General features: G+C 44.2%; 1 protein-coding gene across 2 annotated transcripts in view; it reads right to left on the bottom strand.

The window, feature by feature from the left end:
- Window positions 1–347: 347 nt before the first annotated feature.
- Window positions 348–20,613, bottom strand: part of LOC108033843 (E3 ubiquitin-protein ligase TRIM9) — a 76,692-nt gene continuing 56,426 nt past the window's right edge. The window contains exons 2-10 of one of the 2 annotated variants that reach the window (XM_017108470.3): window positions 9,155–9,250; window positions 8,957–9,088; window positions 8,607–8,708; window positions 8,389–8,548; window positions 7,623–7,655; window positions 6,185–6,324; window positions 5,608–5,746; window positions 3,239–3,472; window positions 348–1,800 (exon numbers count right to left, since the gene is read on the bottom strand). In XM_017108470.3, the coding sequence (XP_016963959.1) occupies window positions 1,511–1,800; window positions 3,239–3,472; window positions 5,608–5,746; window positions 6,185–6,324; window positions 7,623–7,655; window positions 8,389–8,548; window positions 8,607–8,708; window positions 8,957–9,088; window positions 9,155–9,250 (1,326 nt within the window). In that variant the 3' untranslated portion in view covers window positions 348–1,510. The remainder of the gene's footprint in view (window positions 1,801–3,238; window positions 3,473–5,607; window positions 5,747–6,184; window positions 6,325–7,622; window positions 7,656–8,388; window positions 8,549–8,606; window positions 8,709–8,956; window positions 9,089–9,154; window positions 9,251–20,613) is intronic. The other variant, XM_017108471.3, reaches the window with a different exon arrangement.

Genomic DNA, 20,613 nt, shown 5'->3' on the forward strand with positions numbered 1-20,613 from the left:
TCGGCGACACATTTGCCGCCTCAAATGCTGTCCCCAGCAAAACAAAAAACAACGAACAACTAAACAACAAACAACTAAACTGCAGAACAAACACAGGAATCCGCACAGAAATTGGCACAATGAACTCCGGCTTTCGCGAGGCTTTTCCACTAATGCGTCGCCAGATAAAAAGCGTGGAAAGCTGTGAAAGTGAAGTTTCTGGGCGAAGAAGCTCCACTAAACGGTGATTAAAAAATGTGAAAATTACCCGGCTTGCAGCACTCTGCAGATTGATAAACGTTAATCCTTAAAAAATATATAACTTTTAACTGATGCCCAAAAGAATGTGCAATAGAAAAACAACGCGCTTTAATTTTATTATGCCTTTTTTCATATTTATTCTGTTTCCGTTTTTCTTGTTTAATAAACTCATTTAAATGTGTGCCTGTAGCTGCCCATGCAATTACACTTTTTGCTCTTCGGTTTGTTTGGATTTTAATATTATTACTATTATAAATATTTAAACATGCATAGTACTGGTAATTAACTTTAATTGTTTTTTTCGCTGTAGATAGGCTTAAGTTGAAAAGTATAAATAGTCCGTACATGCATTGGAATTTAATTGCATGTATTACACCTTAAATAGAAAAAAAGTAGAATAGCCGAATGTTTAGTAAAAAATACATTAATATTTACAGGGAACTTAATGGTACATTAAATATTAATATTCTGATGCATATGGGATTTTATAAGCGAACCTCCTGACTTTAGCTCGGTTTCCGTGTTAGGGGACATTTAATTTATGCGGATTTTGCAGTGCTTTTGAATATTGAAAGATTCTACGCTTGGGTAAGTTTGGAAAATATTCTGATGAGGGTGCTGCGATTGTGTTCGCCCATTTAAAGCAGGCCCTTCCTGTGTTTTTCCTATCGTACTTATGAAAACATTTTGTTTCAGTCTTTAAAATAAAAAACTACCCCAACACGTTGATTTTGATTTCGTTTTAGCCTCAATCAAATGCGTTTTTTAGCCACAAACATTAACCTTAACACACGTACGTGTGACGACATACAGATGCAGATTTTTAGCTACACTAATTGCTAATTGGATTTTACCTTAGTTTTTCATTCGCTTGCGTTTAAATTAGATTTGTTTTTTTGGTGTTCGCGATTTAACTTTTTCTTTGCACGGTGCTTGATTTTTGGCTTATATGTGTTTTGAAAAACATTCAGAGCTTTGTTATTGTATTTTACATCGAGTTACCTTTAAATGCTTTCAATTATTTGTAATAATTCCTCTCCGAACCGGCGCAGCGTTTTACAAACAGTGCCTAGAACTACGAATAGAGATACGATTAAATGGAGATATGTCGCTGAACCTTGCCCGAAACTACACGTACACACACGATATATATATGTAAGCTGTCTGAGTAAACTGTTCGTATTAAGGTAATGCTATATAGACACCGATAACTGTCAAATGCCAAGCTCTATGTACACAATTTGCTACTGCCGTCGCGCCCCGATCTTCCCTAGAAGTAATCCATTTTGGGCGCGTCCATGGCCGTGTGCATGGTGAGGGTGACGCCCCTGTTGATGCTCACTGCCGGATAGAAGACTCCGTAGAGGTCCCGGAAAGCCACCGATCCCTGCGGCATCTCGTTGACCAGGAAGCTCAGAGTGTGCCTCTCCAGGTCGAGGAGGACGCCAATGGTGCTGCCGGTGGTGATGCCGCCCTCCACCCGCCGCTCGTGTACTGAGTTGTGCTGGAACCAGGATCGCTGGCGGTCGATGTACATGGCGAATGACTTCTCGTCCTTGCCTGGGGAGGATAGTAAAAAATTATATATTAGTTTAAATCACATCTGCTATATAATTGCTATTAAAAAAATGTGCCAACCTAATAGTCGCAATGGTCAATAGAAAAAGTCATTAAATTACCAAGGTTTAAATATAATACATTCTAATAAATATATTTTAGTTAACTTTTAAGTTTTTCTATTATTTGTATTGTTGTTTATGATTTATAGTGATGGTTGTGGGTTAATATATGACCTACATCCTGTATATCAAACAAAGAGAAGATCTTAATGACTGAAAAAACATTTTATTCTGTATAATTGGAGGAAAAATAAGGACTACTCTTTTTTGCCCCCCTCAAGCCCCTAAAATCGCTTTAGCCGAATTCGCAGGTAATTCCAGTGCCCCAACTAGTCTTTGCTCTTCGTTTGGCTGACGTCCCCAACTCAACTTTGGCTTAAAGTTGTGAACTTTAAACTCCGCCCGGCAAGATAACTCCCCCGACCCGCACTATCCATGGCCTGTCAGTTTCCTGTCTGTCGCCCTGGTCCTGCGGAATTATAACTGACAAACGCAGGAGCATCGGGATCAGGAGCGCCAGGAGCAGGGCGAGGGCGGTATATAGAACGCATGAGAGTCGTAAAACAACTTGGCAAACTGCAACTGTTAGTGTCAATGTCAGTCGCTGGGGGCACCACCTGCTCCGGAGTTACGCCAGCGCCTTTGCATATGAAAATTTAATTCGAAAACTTGAGTTTTCCAAAAGCGGCGACCCCGATGCCGGCGGGCACGTGTTAAATGGCGCGTGAGCAGCTTGGGGAATGAATTGTGTAAGTGAAAAGGATACACGGCGGTGCCTTGAAAATAAAAAGGGCGAGATGCGCTGCCGCAAACAAACTTTTGCATTTGACAAAAGTTTAAGTGCCGCACTTTTAATTACTTTTGTCTGCAGTCCAAGGCGCCCGACTCCGCCCACTCTCCGACCACGCACATTTTCAATCAATTTGCCAAGGCATACTTCAAGGCGCCTCCGCCGGATCCTCTGTTTGTGTTTGTGTTTGTCTCAGACCCAGACGCAGTCCCCATCCTTCGTCCTCGGCACTCCCAGGGTTCCGCTCCACGCACATGCAACAAGAAATGGCAAAAGTTTTCGATACGCCCCCCTACTTGGCACTCGATTTTATTGGCTTCGCATTGCGAGGCGGCAAAATGGCAAAGTTTTAAGTCCCCAACCAGAGCCGAGCTCCCCCCGGAATCCTTGTCTATTAGCTGTGAACTTTCCGCATACGTATTGGATCTTTTGTCAACGCCAGAATCCATTTGTTGTGCACATTTTCCACTTCTGGTTGTTCCCCCAACTTTTCGATCAAACTTTCTATCCCTGCGCCTGCTCTGCATTTTTAATTGAATTGCCAATGCGACCAGTAACCCACTGAAAGGTGAACGAGTTGAGCACTCACCGAGCATTTTATTCCGGGCCACGTCGATGCGGGCCACTCCGAAGGCCGGGTCCGTGTCCGCCGTATAGTTGTCGATGGTGAACTCCCAGTAGTGGACGCCGCGGGAGAAGCCCACGGAGCCGAGGGCCACCCGGTGCTCCCAGCCCTCGACGCTCACGGTGGCGTTGTTTTTGCTGAAGATTAAGCCGGAGCCGGCGCCGCCGCTCAGAACGGGATCAAACGTGAACCAGGCCACTGCAATGGAACAGGCGAGAATATATCGGGTGAGTACACTTTGAAATAATATGGGGATTAGTCTACAAACATCATTAAATATTTATACTATAGGTAGAAATATATAGGCATGACAGACACTTTTTTAAAACAACCAGGATAAGTTTATTTGTTCTTAAACTATATGTAAAGCATTGAAAATTTGGTTAAAAGCCCTATGTATATAAGGTAAAACTTTATTTATAATTAAGGTTTCATATACCAAATTGTTAACTAGTCAAGGATCAGGCTTTCGAGGTCTATAAAGTGATTCTACATATAATCCGAGGTCTATTTACAAGTCTCTGTATATAATATTACTAACTGAACTATGTCATATATATTAAACAATTTATTCTCCTTGAAAGCAAATGTTTTCTCAATCTATTTTCATTTTGATCTTTTAGACTGCAACTCTGCAATGGCAACTGATTATAAGCGCCTTAACCAATGGCATCCTATCACCCTTTTATTATTTTGGTAATTGAGAAGGTTGCTTTTTCTTAGTGCAGGAGAAGTGCAAAGTGGAAAGAAAAACAAAGTCAGACTGGTTGCAATTTTCCCCATTGTCAAAGCTCAAGTGGCCAGTGCGATCCGGAGTCGGAGGCGAGTCCGAGTCGTTGCCTTGCAGTTCATGCTGTTATGCGCCGCAAAGTAGGCAACGAGTGGCGTCGAGTCGAGTGCTTTATTAAATTTCCTTTTTTATTGTTGTGGCCGCATTAAGTGGCCAAGGCTAGTCTGGAATCAGCTGGGACCCGCCTTACACACAACTCCACTTCTCGGTCTGCTGACGATGATGACGTTGCCTGTTTTATTGGCCACCAAAGGCAATTGTGTGGCCAAACGGGCCACAAAGCAAGCATCTGGGCCAGGAGGACTCCGGCCGGCCATTGTTTTGTTTATGTCGGGGATATGACTTTGCGATTAAAACTATGAGGCATCTGAGGCACGCACTATAAACCGAGAGCCCCGGATGCCGGCATTTAATTAGTTGTTATAAACCGTTCCCAGTTTCTTAATTGGATGGCCGAGAGGGAGACGGGGCTAAAATGTTTGCCAAATGATTGCGTCTGAAGTTGGGATTAAGAGTCTATTAAAATGGATTTGCAATGGTGTCTAGTCCTGGTCCTCCTCTGCTCGAAAGAAGTATATTAAAGTCTGTATTTTGCAGTAGTCCTGGCAAGATAATGGTCTATATTTTGTAATATTCTGTTTGTAGCTATCTAGCTTTTTCCACTAAGCGACCCTTAATTAGTTGCCCTAAGTAATTGAAGCCACTTATACCCTTTTCTTCCCCTAGATCAGCGTCTTCTAAGACATTTTCTTGTGTCTTTGAGGTGTCAGGGAAGACCATTAGCGAAGACCGCCCGCAAACGTCACGAGCCATAAACTGTTAACTGGGTTTTCCGTTAATTACTTAGGGACACGCGCTCGGTGTAAACACTTTATAAAAGGGCAGTTTGCACAGGGATCGGCTTGGCATCGGTTTCTGTTTCTGTTTTGGGGGTCAGGAGGTCCGCTTTAATCGCCTGTGAACCCCGCGAAGACAACTCGCCGGCGCCGAGAAATAATCAATTAAAAGTTGCAAATTAATGGCGACCAACTAATAAAGCGACGGCCAGTAAACTGCTTCCTAGAGCGTTCTGCGAATTTAATAAATTAAATAGCTTTACGCGGCGTTTGGTTCTGCGGTGGTCTGGAGCTGGGGTTCGCTTCCTGGCGAAGCAGGAGCTGCTGTCAGGTGGCACATGCATCAATCAAGTGAGAATTGGATTGCAGAAGACATCCTCCCACCGGGCTTGGATGTATCCCCTTGCCTCAGCCCCTCCCAATACCACTTCCATTCAGGTTTTTCCTGCCCGGCAGGCGTAAAAGGGGTCAATGGCTGTTTGACATGCAAAGCACGAACGGGAAACCAGGAGACGGAGGCGGAATCGGGAGTGGAAAGTGGGTGGTGCCGCATGACCGAAAAGGATTAAATTATAAAACAGTTGGAAAAGTAGCTCACAAGCAAGCATTGCACCCAGCAGGCCAGCCAGCCAGGAGGAGCTTAATTGAAAAAGCTAGTAGTAGAGCAGCAGAGGTGGAAATGTGAAAATGTGAAAAGCGGGACTCACCTTCGGCAGTCTGGAGTCCAATCAGCTCCGAGTATTCACCCTCTCCGGCGGAATTGAAGGCCTTCACCCGGGCATTGTACATCGAGTTGAAGTGCAGGCCGTCCACGGTGCAAATTGTTTCCTTGCCGCAGTAGACTTCCTGCGAGGGGGGCAATCAAATTAAAGTTCTGGGTTAATAAATTGGAAGATGACAGCTATTCAGTCAGCCAATCAGCAGTTGGAGCCGGCCATTCATTAGCTGTTTTGGCATTCGTTTCGCTTAACTCGTTCACACAATGCTTTATTGAGCATTGGAAGGTGGGTTATTCAACTTCACAAAGTGGGAAAATAATTCATTGTCACAGATTGTTTACTGAACACGTTTATTTAACTTATTAATAGGGAGTTTTGAAATCACCTTTAAAAATTATTGTGAACATCTAGAAGTATGCAACAATATCTTTAAAATACAAACGTTTTTTAATATATATCATTTATTCACTGCATACTTTTGTGCACCTGAAGTGACACTTAAACGAAAACCCTTGTGACTTGCGTGACTCTCCCTATCGTTTATGTTCCTTAATAAGATACTCACCCTAAACTCCCCACCGCTGCCATCATCCAGTTCCAGGACATAACCCTCGACAAATGAATGATTTGGTGGTTGCCACGCAACGGTTACCGAATTATTTTCGGCCGAACAATCCGATGGCAGTATAGTTGGTGTCATGGGTGCTGTGGGAAAAGTAAAATAGTTCTTGTAGTCTATTCTGCAGTAAAAGCAAGAGCAACGGAATATACCCAAAATAAAAGTTAGTACTTGGAAAACCAGGTTGTTAAGTAAAAGTAAGCCAAATTATCAGTATAACTTAGACAAACACCACAACCAATAAAATAGTTTCGCAAGATAAAAGCCCGAGGACAACCAATTGATCCCCTAAAGGGCCGAAGCGAATCTGTCAACCGTGAGATTCTGCCATTCGCCGGAGTTTCATTTTTTATTAATTGCCCGGAGGGGCGCCACGCCTACGAGTCGTTAAATCCGGGCATAAAACCAACGCCTCGTAATAAAAATTCATGACACAACACAAATGGCGGGGCAAAGTGAAGCGCCTAAAATTATGCCACAAAATAAACATAAAAATGACGACACTTCTGCCTCTGTTTCGGCATTTCCGCTCCCTTGGGCCGGCATCGAATTAAAAAGGCGCCAAAAGCTGTCAAATGTCACCGAAACAAAGAGCGGGTACAAAGTAAAAAGTTGAAATCAAGGTGGCCCGGCAATCAGGCTAAAAGTGTAGGGGATAAGCCTAAGCAGCCGGCTTGAAGAGGGTCAATTGCGAGCAAAAACACCAGAAAAAGGCTAAGGTACGTAATAAATAAAAATAATAACCATATAAAACGAAAAATGCGAAATAAAAGCTTAAGCATGAAATAATGAAGATGGAGGGACAGGGGAAGCAAATGAAAAGCGACAGTCAACGGGGCGAGTGGGGAAAAAGTGGCGTAAAAAATTATGTCACTTGAAATAACATCGCTGACCACGCCCACCGCCACGAAACCGCCCCCGCGGCTTGACAGGCTGCGGCAAGGCATTTTTTGACATTCGCCAGGAAGCGGAAGTGGAAGCGAAAATATTTGGACGCGTTTCCGGGAACTCCGCTTATTTTTTACTCCCAGCTAGTGGCTTAAATGAAAATGGAAAATTATTATGCGTAGGCGTGAGCCCGTCAAACGGAAAAGAACGGAAAACAAAGCCAGAAAGCAATGGCCAAAATCCATGAAAACAAAATGGCCGACGAGCCAGGTCGGTGTGTGGGTGAGCAGGCGGGGATGTGTGTGAGAATGAGTCAGTGTGTGTGTGTGTGTGTGTGTGTGATAGACCAAAAGCACCAAAAATCAGTTTTTCCCAAAAACAGAACGAAAATTGAGGAATTAAACATTATGCGTTGCCGTCTTGTGTGCGAAAACTTAAATTGTGTATTGATTTTTCATTTCGTATTTTGCATTCGAGTGATTTAGTTGTTGCTCACCTGCCGGACATCTTTCATCTCCATCTTTGACGGCTTTAGATGGTTTTTGTTCGGTTTTTCGGTGTGTTCATTTAAATGAGAGCAAGCGGCACATTCAAGACGAAGGGAAGAGGCAAGAAAAGCACAAAATGTTAGACAAATCAGATGCATACAGTTTATAATCTATTTTAATGGCTATCCCGGTGGCTGTGTGTGGCGGACAAATGTGCACTATCCGATTTCAACACTTTCACTTTAATTGTCGGCAATCTATTTCTGGGGCTCCTAGCTCGAAATTTGTCAACTCCACACACGAGAGGTGCCTCTCTGCACTCGGTTTTTCCCAGCACTTCGACGGTTCTAATTTTGAGAGCCCTTCTCCTGGGAGTTCCCCAACTATTTTCGAAGCCCTTCGGTCCCAACTCCTCAACGGCCCTCGATGGAAGGGCTCTCGCCGCTGTTGTTTCGAGGGCAAGTCGAGTGTGGGCCCTGTTTTTGTTTATGTTTATGCTTATGTTTGCAGGGTGGCCCTAAGTCACACCTCTGGGCCAGTGGGAGGGTGTGTGTGCTCGTGCGTAATTAGTGACAATGTTTATGAGGTGGGTTTGCTTAGCACATACAGTTGGGCCCAATAATTCACCGGTGGTTAGAATACGACAATATAGACATTAAATTTGGAGCTCAATTGTTCCACACTTAAATACTCGATGAGATCTAATGGTGCTTATATCTAAGCACTTGGGCAGCAATTAGCAGCAAATAATCTTACATTTTTAATTTCACTTACCTTTCATCTGGATAAAGTTCAAGTTATCTATGGCACGTGACAAAGCAGCATCGTCGAGGGTCAAGTCTACGATGGGCGACACCCGAGGGGCCGCGTTGGTGACCTCCTGGTGCCAGGTCATGTCCGTGTTGGTCACCCGATTGATAAGCATGGAACCCACCTAATACACAGTTTGGATTTTTATTAACAAGAAATTAAAATGAAACAAGTAAACCCACCTGCAGAAAGGCGGCGCTGTCAGTCTCCTTCAGAGCTTCGATGCAGAACTGAATCAATCCAGTGGTCTGCTGCAATTTACCAGTGCAGTTCGACTGTTGATCCTGCGAATAACAAAATTACACGATTTTAATAATAACAATAAAAAGATTTATTTTGTTTGACTCATTTAATAATACTAAAATTTTTTATACAGAAATCTAAAGACATTTGCTAGTAAAAATATGAAATTCATTGAATTATGACACACTTAGAATGTGTTTTTATGCAACAAATTATTAATTTCTATTGTTACTATTTATTTTAATTAACAAAAGAACTGTTAACTATATTTTTGGAGGCAGAAACCCACCTTCAGTATCCTGATCTTGGTGTCCTTGTCCATGCGAATCGCCTCCAGCAGGTACTCGCGCCTGTCGTGGATGGCCTGGATCAGGGCCTCGCACTGGGCGTGGACGAGGCGCTCGAACTCCATGCAGGATTCCTGTGGGCGGAGGACGAGTAGGATTTTAGATGGATCGCCGGTTTTGGTCGCCGGGCGCTCACTTACCGTAACTTTGTCGCTCATGCCCTTGAGGCGCTGGATGAACTCGGTCGTGGAACGTGCCTTCTCCGACAATTGTTGCAGATTGTGCGAGAGCTCCGTCTGCAAATAGTCCGAAGGCAACACAAAAAATTATTCCCGAGGACAATGACATCAGCGCGAAAATTAAAATGAAAAACAGCGCCGGAATGCAGTGAGCCGTAATAAAAGTTTACGGCTTCGGCTACGGTTTCTTTTATGGCAACTTTTAGTCACGCCCGCGGTGACAGCTTGCGACGGTCGTATCATTTCTTTCCCATAGTTACACGTCACACTGAAGAGCTTTCCGTGGGGGAAAATTCATTAAAAAAGCCACCAGGACAGACCGCAAATAAATCGCTTGAAAAATCATTTGCACAATGCGAAGCCCAATTGTAGGCGAATAATAATAAATAGCACGCAAGCTTTTCCATTTCCATTCGCCGGCATTTGCAAACCTCATTTGTTGAATGTTTTTCGGGAGACAATGTTGATGTTGCGGCATCGGAAACATTTGCACTTGACAGTGACATGACACGCCACGCCACCCAATGAACAATTCAATTTTCATCAGCGCGCAATTTGCTCGGCAATTAAATTGCTCATACGCCCCCGCGCGCCGCCAGCCATTTCAATTCATTAGCATTCGACCCTCCCCGGGATCTGGATCTTTGTTTGAAATGCCATTCCCGCTTGGAATTTCCCCCCTTTTTCCGGACCGCCCCTGCTTTCTATGCCTTTCCCGCCCGCAGGACACTTTGGCATGAAACCCTCGCACAGTTATTGTCCAGCTGGATGTCGAGGAGCTGGCTGGCTCAAGTGTCCGCCAGACGGGCTCCAGAATATGGCAACTGGAGAGGGTTCGGGGATGGGTCCCTCATAATAACCGCCCTGGGCATTTACATGCTTTTCACTTTCCCAGACAAAACAGAAAAACCGGCAACGACGTCCCCGTTCTGTTTCCCCTTTTGCGCCTTTGTCAGACACGGCGTATACTCATTACCACTTTCTGCGCTTGTTTTCTGATTATTTTATTCTATTTGCCCAGCTTTTTGTGCATCGCTGCCACTGTTTGTCGCCCTTGTTTGCTTATCAAATCAAAATAGCTGCAGGTAGGGAAAACCAGGCGGGAAAACAGAGTTTGGCTTCGCTTTCCCGGTTTTATCACGGCTAGATAAAGTTAGTCGTGTCGGAGGAAAGAAACTCCTATATATTCAAGGCTTATTTAATTCTAGCTTGTTGTAAGGGTGTATTTCCAGTTTGAGAGCTTTCTTGCTCAAAGAAAAGAGCTTAGACAAGGTATGTTCCAACTTGCAGCAGTATTTTTGGTCTGCGAAATCTCTTCAAATTCTTTTCAAATAAGCCCTCCAGAATATTAATAATCCCGAGCACACCCGTTTCGCGCATAAACAACCAATTTGATAGACAGCTCCCGGGAACTGATTTAATGCGTTCGCCTTCAGTACAACCCCGAAATCAGCCCAATTACAAGGAAATGTTTTGTAGACAGGCCCTTGTAATGAGTTGGCTCTTCCGCAGCGAAAAGGGCAGCTTATGACGATTACATTCATTAGCCGAATGCCCCCAGCCCGTTTAAGCGCTGCCCATTTTCCATTGCCGAAAACAGACTGAACAGACAGATGGCTAAGCGTCGAGAAGTCGGCGAGAGAAAAGCTGGCGGAGGTTGATAGTGCGGGAAAAGGGATTTTCCGGGGGCGGGGGCAAAGTGCTGGCCAAGAATGCGCAACGCGGCGGCGAACTGTTGAAATTTAATCCCTCAAGGGTTGCTTCAACGCTTCGTGCACAATGCAGATGGAAATGGAAGTGGGCTGGGGCTCGAAAGGGGGCGTAATTTTGAATATGAAGTGGACGAACCGGAGCCGAGCGTCTGTTTTGCATTGATAAGCTGCCCGCTCCTGCTGCTCCACGTCCTTTTCAAAACATTTTTCCTCTTCACTTTTTCACGACGCAGCACTACGGCGGGCGAAACTTTTATCAGACGGTAAAAATAATAATAATATGACATGTTTATGCTCCACAGACGCAACCTCTTTAAAGTGGCCACGCATGCAAATCGTGTAAATAATTTAAGAGCCCTCTTCTCGGGAGCTACTGACGTGGCCGTGACACATGTTCCGCGGGGAGACAAATAAATTATTAAGTTGTTAAGAGCCCGGCCAACAACGGCAGTCTCCCGCATTAATATGATAAACGCTGCAACAATGTGCTCTAAGTGAGCCCCGAATGGGCGACTTAAAATGGAAAGTCACTGCCAGATGGGACGAGAAATGGGGAGTGGAGGGAAATTACCCATTAAATTGCCAGCATTAAGTTGCCCGCGAGCTGCAGGAAACAGGGAAAGTTACCTTTAACTTATCAATAAATAATGTTTTAATGCTCTCGTGCAGAATGATGAAATATTACTGCTGTTTAATAAACAAAGCTGACTGTACCAGATTGCTTGTATCTTACTTTGCCAGTAGCCTTTCTCAAGAGACAGCTGGAATTAAATTGACAGTTGATACCTTTGGGCTAGATAAGTTTAAGAATCCAATTACAAATTAAGAAATTCTGAGGAGTATTTTCTCAAACATTAATGCTGCCATTCCCTTATCGCCTCCAATAAAGGCCAAATGAGTCTGCAGCCCGTACTATAAAGATGCCAGATTCCATCTCTTGCAAATGGCAGCAGGCCAAAGGCGGTACACAAGCGTTGACAACACTCTGCCTCCAACTCCAACCTAACACACGACATCGCACTATTTGTATAGTAAGCGGGGATAGGCTGGCCAGAGCAAAAGATTAAAATCGCAGACTTCGTGGCGACATCGCAGTCGTGAATTCAACAGAATGTTGCTTGGCGCCGCCATTGGCAACAAGTTGCCAGCTACCGTGCAGTGGGATTACACTAGTCAGCAAACATTCAAGGTATTTTTAACCTCAAAAATAAACTAAAGAATTGTTGAAAAAAATAGTCACATTTGTGGTGATAACACCTGTGCATTGCCTTGTTTTATACATATTCTAATCATTCGATTCCAAGCTAATTTTGATTAAAAATATACCGTTATATTTAAGCTTAAAATTAAAATGAGGATCACAAATTAATATTATTTGCATCAATTAAAACTTTTATTTAAGTCATATTAAAAGAAATCTTGGTTGTAAATTGCTAAAAAATTAGCGGACTGCATATAGTCCCCCAATAAATTGTTTTTAATAACCTTAATTGCTGTACTTTTTTTAACTCTACTCTGAACTCTACTCTAGTAGTCCAGTGTTGCAATATAAGGTTGCCCATAATTCAGCTGCACCGACGACGCAGTTCTGAGCTATAAATAAACTATATTGCTCGGATCGTGCCACAGCCTGGGGTTCATTAGCTGCGTGCTTGTAAGGAATTAGCAAGAGAGATCGTAGTCTTCGGGCCATCAACTTGGGATAGTGCAATACTGGCCAGCCAGAAAAGGCAATAAGTCGCCAGAGCTGAAAATGCGATGAATTTCCCGAAACGAGAGCTCATCATCGGAGCAGCGAAACGATGATACATGTCGCAGCATAGTGGCCAATATTTATGGCGGAGTGGAGTGACGGGGACGTGACAACGACTCAAATGTCCGACGAACAGGTGGCCGGGCATTGGGGTTTGAATTATAACGCACTTAAGCCATAAAGCCGCGGATATACGAGACCCGCTTAAGTAGCTCGTGTTGCCGGCACTCTGGACACATGTTAGCCTCTCTTTAAGCCCGATCCGAATATGGTGCTTGGCATTAACGCACATAAATAATATTTACGGCCATTTCGTGTTGCACATGCAACACGTGGCCGTGGCGATTGAGTTGTGAAGCGGCCTAAATGGCCAAAAGATTTGGCCACAAAAATTATGGTGTCTTACTAGGGGACTTGGCAGGGTGAGCCAATGCTAATGAAAATAAATAATTGCGGAAATAAAATTGCTGGCTTGGATGATAATAAATAATATGAGATGAAAAGTAAGACCTATTGGGGACACTTATATAATATTTTATTGGGTTTCTGTTATAACATTATCTTTTAAAATAATTTCATATAATATCATACTTCACTATTCAAAAGCCTATAGCTCGGTTGTGAGTCACCCTAACCGAAACCTTTAAAGTGAGAACAGCCGTCTCGGTTGCGCCCCTCAGTTGGCCCAATATTTTGACTTGTGCCTTACCTTTTGCCGTCTCAGTTTCCCCTTTCACCCACGCACCACCGCCCCACCGCACCACTGCACCGCCGGAGCGGCGTTTATCCATTCATAACCGACGCCTTTGCTTCCTCGGCTGCGAACTGCTGGGGCATGAGTAATGCGAGGCGCATTGCAGCCGCCTTTTGGGGCCCGATAAAAAGCTTAAAATACAACTTACATTCTGACAAGATATGAATTTTAAGCGCGCGTCCCATTGATTTATGTGGCAGTCAAAGGAAGCGTCTGACGGAGATGGTTTTTTAAATTGGATTACGACTCGCTGGCTCCGTCTGCGGAGTTTTCTGCCTGGCCTGCATGCCAAGTTTGCGATTAAAAAGAAGTCAAGACGTCGGCTTATTGAGCTACAGGTTCTTCTAATTAATTAGTGACTCCGGCAAATATCATTTGGCGTGGCAAGAGTAAACAAGATTGGAAATCAGCACGGAAATAGACGGGCAACGCAAGAAAAGCAAAACAGCGAGCAAATAAACAAACGAAGGGGACTCCCCCGGTGGCAATTGATTGCGATCCGGCGTGGCGCCCCCTGGTGGGCAGCAGCACAGTCGGGCGGACAGAAAGAAAGCCATTCGGAAACCGCAGAATCTAATTTGGAAAACGTATGTGGAACTCGTGGGCATGTGGAGTCATCTGGCGAGGCAGCGGATCTACAGCCAACAAATGCTGCGGGGGTGTGTGAACTACTCGTCGGGGAATCCAAACGAAGAGGTGAGGGCTGCGAGGGGGCTGCATGAATGCGCAACAATCAAAATATTTTCATGACAAATTTAAAACAACAGAACCGTGAAGTGGAACACGTTGCCAGCATTTGGTCAGCGGCACATTCGCCATAAATGGGAAAACAAGTTGTGCACAGGAAGAAATCTACAGATACAACTAGGAAGATACATAGATACTTACTGCCTACCTAGGTGTTTTTACAAAAAATGTGAATCACACATTGAAGAAAGTAAAAACTATAGTACTACTATAACTAACTACCAACTATAAAGTATAGTTAAATTGTTTTCTGTGTGGACTAGCCAAGCAAGACGGGAAGTGGCCCAGTCATGACCGCAGAGGGGTGGATCCTTGAGGAACTTTCGATCCATCAAAGCAGAGCCCTTCCTTTGCGAGATTGCTAATCCCCTCAGCCGAAGTAGCGTCACACGTGTCTGCGTTTACAATTCATTACGAACGCCTCGAACCTAAGCCCCTTGCCGACTTTGAGCTGACCCAAAGTCAATGCCAGGCTGACTTCCAGACATTCGCCGGTTGACAACCCCATTGTCCGGATAACTCAGAATGCACAGCGGCAGCTGGCCGACTGCAGCTTGGCGAAACTGAAAGCCACTTAATCTCGTCGGCGGAAGAAAGAGTCGCACACTCTCTCCGCCGAAAGACAGCCAGTCCTCATCATTACTTGCGCATAAATTAGGATTAGGGCAAGACGCAGGCAGGAGGCCAGGGGAAAGGGCCTCAGCCTCGCTTCTGCAGAAATCATATTCGCAATTTTGACCTTATTTGGACTCGCTTCTCGGTATGCCGACTCCACTCCTTATACGGACGGTCACTGAGGGACCAACTAAGAAGCAATTGCCAGTCTTGTTTTTCCTCCTAATTTCGCCTCGTTACGTTCAGCATACACACATTTGCAAGCCCCAACGATGTTCCCCTATCATTTTTTACCACTAATGGGACAGAAAGCTACCGAAAAGCTCGCTGGTTATGCGTTTTTCTGACACATTCCACATTCGCATTAGCTGCGCTGACACTTCGTGTCAAATTAGTGACGTTTAGTGTCATAAAAGTGCGCAAATTGCTCAGGCAAATGGGGGAACTTGTATGGCAAAGGACTTATTATCGGGGGGTTGATTTCATGTCAAAAAACAATCATATCTGTTTGTACACATGATGAAAGCCACGAAAAAATGGGATCATTACTGTCAGCCAATACTTCTTTCAAGGCTGATTAAAGATTATTTATAGGGCCAACAGATAAGAAATCCGCATCTCCATAGCTCTTTCCATATCTAAAAGCCATATCGCAACTGAATTCCTAAACCATTTTTATAATCTTTAAATGCATGCATAAACCGCAGACCGGCATGGCATAGGAATAAACCATTATTTTATCAACCCAATCGCTGGATATTCTTTTTTCAAGTCCGTAGAAAAATAAACCCGGAACGAAAACAGAACTCGGAAACTTTTTGCGTTGTTCCAGTGACAGTTGCAAACATTTTCAGTGCCTTCTTTTTTCGGGGATAGCCATGTTTGTGCTGGGTATTATTATTTTTATTCTGATTGTCACAACAGCAGCAGGGCAGCCAAACTGGTTTCATTTTGTTTGTTATTGTTATCGCTGTCGGATGCATTGTTGTTGTTGCGGTAGTCCTCTGTTAAACATGTTTGACACGGACTCTCGTGGGATGAGTCCCCCTATTCTGGAACACAATCCCAAATCCAGAGCCCGAGCCCGAACCCTCCTGCAGCATCATGCGAGTAAAAATAAGTTTTGGTGGCTGCGGCCCGCAGAATTCGCTCCCCCAAAAGGGGCAAAAAAGCGGAATAAAAACAGCAGTAGCAGCAACAATGCTGCAGAGTTCCGAGCTTGGGGGAAACCCAACAGAACCAAGCCGAACTGAACTGAATCCAGCCGCACCAAGCGATCTGGCAGTGACAAGCCGCATACCAAGGGCAGCCAGCAAATGCTGACAGCCTGACAACCGGCGGCCAACTGGGACAGCAGGGGAGCCGCTGGCTCCTCCTTAATAATTTAATTTGTATAAATTTACCCAATATGTCAAGAGCCCATCAATTTGCTGCTGAAACGGGAGTGGACTCCCTAATTAACAGGGCATTCCGTTTGCCGAATTTGAAAACCTTTTTACCAAATTTAAACTAAAAAGTGTCATTTACGTGCAAAACCTAAAAGAAAAACCTAAATGATAAAGAATTTTTAAGTATAAAAATACATTTCTTTTAAGACCTAAATCTCATATTTTTATATGAAAATAAATATAACTTCTTCATTGTAACCTTTAAATTTTTTAAAATATAAAATTAAAGTGGCTTTCGTGTTTTCCTAAAACAACTGAGTAGCTCCCTTTCCCTTATTATAGGCAGAGAGAGGGCAACAACCCAGTAGTTTTCTTAATGGCCTTAGGTGTTCGGTTTTGCTACGAGTATTTTGCCGCCACCCAACGACTGGCCGCCCCGTTTAAAAATTAATATTTACACTGATTTCCCCGGCACTCCAACTCGCCACCGCAATATTGATGGCTCCCATAACTTGCCTGCTCGCATTCTGCACTAAATGTCCCACAAAGTGGTCTGGGCAGGGCTTCCAGCCGGAGTCCGGAGTCGGGATTGCGACTTCGAGATGTGACTTTAAGTGTTATGGGGAGCGGCGGCCATTTGGACGAGGTCTCGGCGACGGGTTAAGTGCTGGCTAAACGCTGCCAGTTTCGCATTTCTTTCCGCCGGCCATAAAGCGAGAAAACATGTTAATTGAACCGGGATCGAAGTGGACACTGCGGATTGGGAGTGTAAACAAGCCACGAAAGCACCGATGGAGCGTGTCAAAACATGGATTATGCAGGTGGTTACCAAACCGTATCGATTCGGGCAGCACTTAAAAAAAATATTTTACAAAACTTCAGAATTGCAACTGGAATTATTCGAACATTATAAGTATTACAAAATATGTTTTATAAAACTCTAAATATTTTCCCAGCTTTCCTATTTTGAAAATACTAAATTCGATAATATTTATTCTTGATTTTCATATTTTTTCTGAGTGATTGAGGGTAGCATTTTCCGACCAAGTGCCCAGCAAATTGACATATTCCCAGCCAACTCCCCCGCACTTTCCCAGTGGCATGGACATGGGCATGGGACCGAGTCAAAAATCCAATTGAGTAACCGAAGCCGGGCATCGAAAATCAAGGCGCAACTAATTTGCCCAAATGTCAAGTGGTCGGATACTCGGGCCTCCGGTGGCAAAGAGCTGACGGCTGACAATGCCACCTACGTAGCCCAGTGTAGCGACGCCGACACACACTCGACAACAAAGCTGCGCACAACAAGCGGCAAATTTGTGAAGTGGCTGGAAAAAATTTCACGTATTTCGACAACGAAATTTGTTTGCTGAGCGACGAAAATCGCTCGAGTGCCGTCGCTTCACACATGCTGCCAACAGCAACAATGGCATCCACTACATAAAGCAACAAGTTGTTGTCGCCCTGGTGCGGTGCTTTTGGCCACCGAAATCCTTTGAGCTTTAATGGCATTTCATTTCGATAAGGAAATTTGCTAAATAAATATTTGTTGCACCGATTTCGCTGGAAAGGTTGGCCAACAAGAAGCAAAGGAGTTTGTCATCAAGAGTTGAAATCCGATCGGGGAACCTGACTCACGCAGATGCTTTTTGTGATTCAGTTGGGGCAGTGAGTCAGAGAAGAAAGCTGTTGCTAATAAACCATTAAAATTAGGTACAAAGAGGTCGAAAAAAATCTTTAAAGGGTTATTCCTTGCCAATTTTTCACTAGTATTTATAGAATTTTAGACAATTAACTCATTGCAACCCTGTTCAACATGTCCGCTTTACAACTCCTGAAAACCGCGAATTGCTGGTCCTGGTGAGTTGATTTTCCATTATGCGGCTTCATAAATTAAGAAGCAGCCCATTTTAATGGCTGCACGTGGTCTCCTTTCAGGGGGAAAGTCCCAGGAGCCCTGGCAACTTTATGTGAAGGCATGTCGATGGCGGGAAAGAACCTTTCCACACGTACTGCCTTTTGCGGATCGCCGGGCGGAATGCAGCGGAGTAAACATTTTTAATTGCATTTAAATACGACATTTATTTGCATGTAAAATTAACGCGAAATGCAAATTACTTTATGCAATGGCAGGGCGCATAAATATCGCAGTTTGGCGCTGGGGAAAGGCGAAAGGCCCAAAGCAAACAGAAAACAGAAAACTCGCTTGGGCCCAGACAGAATCGAAGGCCTTATGTTTCCATTGCGGTTGCGTGGGCAACAGAAACATCAACAAAAACCGACGAGCTACGAGCCAGGCCAACAATGTTGCGGCTTTTGGCCTATGTTTTTAGCACCCGCAGGAAATGTTGCAGAAGTTGCCTCGGTCGATGGCTGAATTTTTAAAGGCCCTCGGTTAACGTGACATTGAATTGGCCACATTGGCTCCGTGGGAATCCCGAGATTCGAGCTGACAAATGGGCAGCCGAAAGCCGCAGGGCCAAATGCAATTTAATAGGCCATAAATCAGCGATGAATGAAGACGTTCCGAGATGAACAAGCGTCTCGTTGGCCAGGAAACTGGGCCAAAGCCATTTGAGTGACGCATGACAAATAGCATCGCATCGCATTGCATTGCAGCGGACGGCCTGCAGGCCCCAATTAATTGAAAATGCTGCCAAAGTGTCAGAATGCAACATTATTCATTAGGCCGGGACCGGGCAATTATCCGGCTGATATATATGCGTCGGTCGGAGGTGCAGATACTGACAAACAGTTCTGACAGTCGCATCTGACAGTTTGCAGTTTGCAGCGCGCCCGCTCCTGCTCATTTATGATTTTTGCACAGTTTCAATTAAAACTTTCGGCCCTTGGGAATGGGGCAGCTGAGGCAGAAACCTTTCCGGCTGATGACTGGGCACCCCAGATCCCGACCCAGCGGCCTGCCTGCTGTTTTGGATATTCCCCGAATGGTGCAATTTTTCATGCCTCATCGTTGCATTTCATTTCGTGCGCCACGTGACCCGGGACATTCCGAATTTGGGCCTCGGAAAGATCGGATGAATGCGATTTGGTTGCAGGCGCGTGTTGCTGGATTTATGGCCAGGCAAATGGGATCGAAGTGTGCAAGCCGATATCGATGGGGAGGCCCTGGGATTGGTAATTGAAACTCTCACAGAGATGTAATCCCGATATGATAGGGCAAACATATTGAAAAGAACCCCTGCGCCTTCTGTAAGAAAAATCTACAAATACATCTAAATTGTATGTCTCAATTACCAGCTCTACAAATTCGCAAGCATATACTTTTTTCAGCAGCTTCGATTTGATGTATACTTCATTCAGTTTAAGTTTAGTAAACATAAAAAAAATGTTGCTTAAAACTTTGCTAATTAAAATTTCTCACAGGGATAATTGATTTATTATTCTGAGCCTTGAAGAAATATAATAAACTTTACTTTACTCTATCCCCATTTAGAAAAGCCAGATTATTTTCAACTCTTCTAAATTAATGCTGATTTCTTAACTATTATAATCCACATTCTATACAATTACCAACAACCTTTCCAATATTTTCCTGGTATTTATAATAATTTAAAATACTCCCGCGACAGTTGTGCCCAGTGATATAAATAACTTCAGATATCAGTAATTAAATTCACCGACCTAGACATTTTTACAAATTGCTGGCCGCCGTCACCAAAACTCGCGCCACCATAAGCAATTCTTTCTAATTAACGAGCCAGGGCAGAGAAAAGGTAAAAATATTTGGAAATTATCCAAGTCATATACGCCAGCCCAAGGAATAATTTTACGGAACTGTCCCATAAATTCAACTAATTGAAAATTTTCACTGGCAGCGAGTTATTGCCGGGACTGCTTCCCCCGCGCTCACACATGTCGGGCCTCATTAAGCATTTCATAACAGGAAGGGTCGTTAAACATGTTTACCTAGAACCGAAATGCTCTGCTAACCGAAAGGTATACTATTAGTTCGGGTTTCGAAAACCACCCCTGATTTCCAGAGGAACAGGAGGGAACTACGTAGTTAGGCGAAGTGTTAATGGGACACGCTGAGGACTGCCAGAGGAGGCTGGGAATCTTCAAAGAGATGGGGAAGACGGGGAACTATCGAAAAATGTGCGGCGTACGTTTTGTCATCAACCCCTGAAAAGAAGGAAAATCGAAAACGGAAGCCTGGGTGCCCGGAATCCGGCCACATCTGGGAATCGGCGACGTGTGCATTTCAGAGCGGGATAATGTGCATCGCTCGGCGGCGGAGACGCGTGCTGAGGCTTCGTCATCGACAGATGTTTACCAAATTGATTACGATACATTCAGTACTATGTGTACTACAAATATCGAGGGGGATTGGGCGATCCATAAAGTGCCCAATCGCCGGCGAGGGGCGGGCGAAAGTGCAGCACTTTCAGGGCGACCCATTGTGAAGTTAACGATATTGAAAGATTACG

This window comes from Drosophila biarmipes, chromosome 2L (genome assembly GCF_025231255.1).
Source record: "Drosophila biarmipes strain raj3 chromosome 2L, RU_DBia_V1.1, whole genome shotgun sequence".
Classification (NCBI taxonomy): Eukaryota; Metazoa; Arthropoda; class Insecta; order Diptera; family Drosophilidae; genus Drosophila; species Drosophila biarmipes.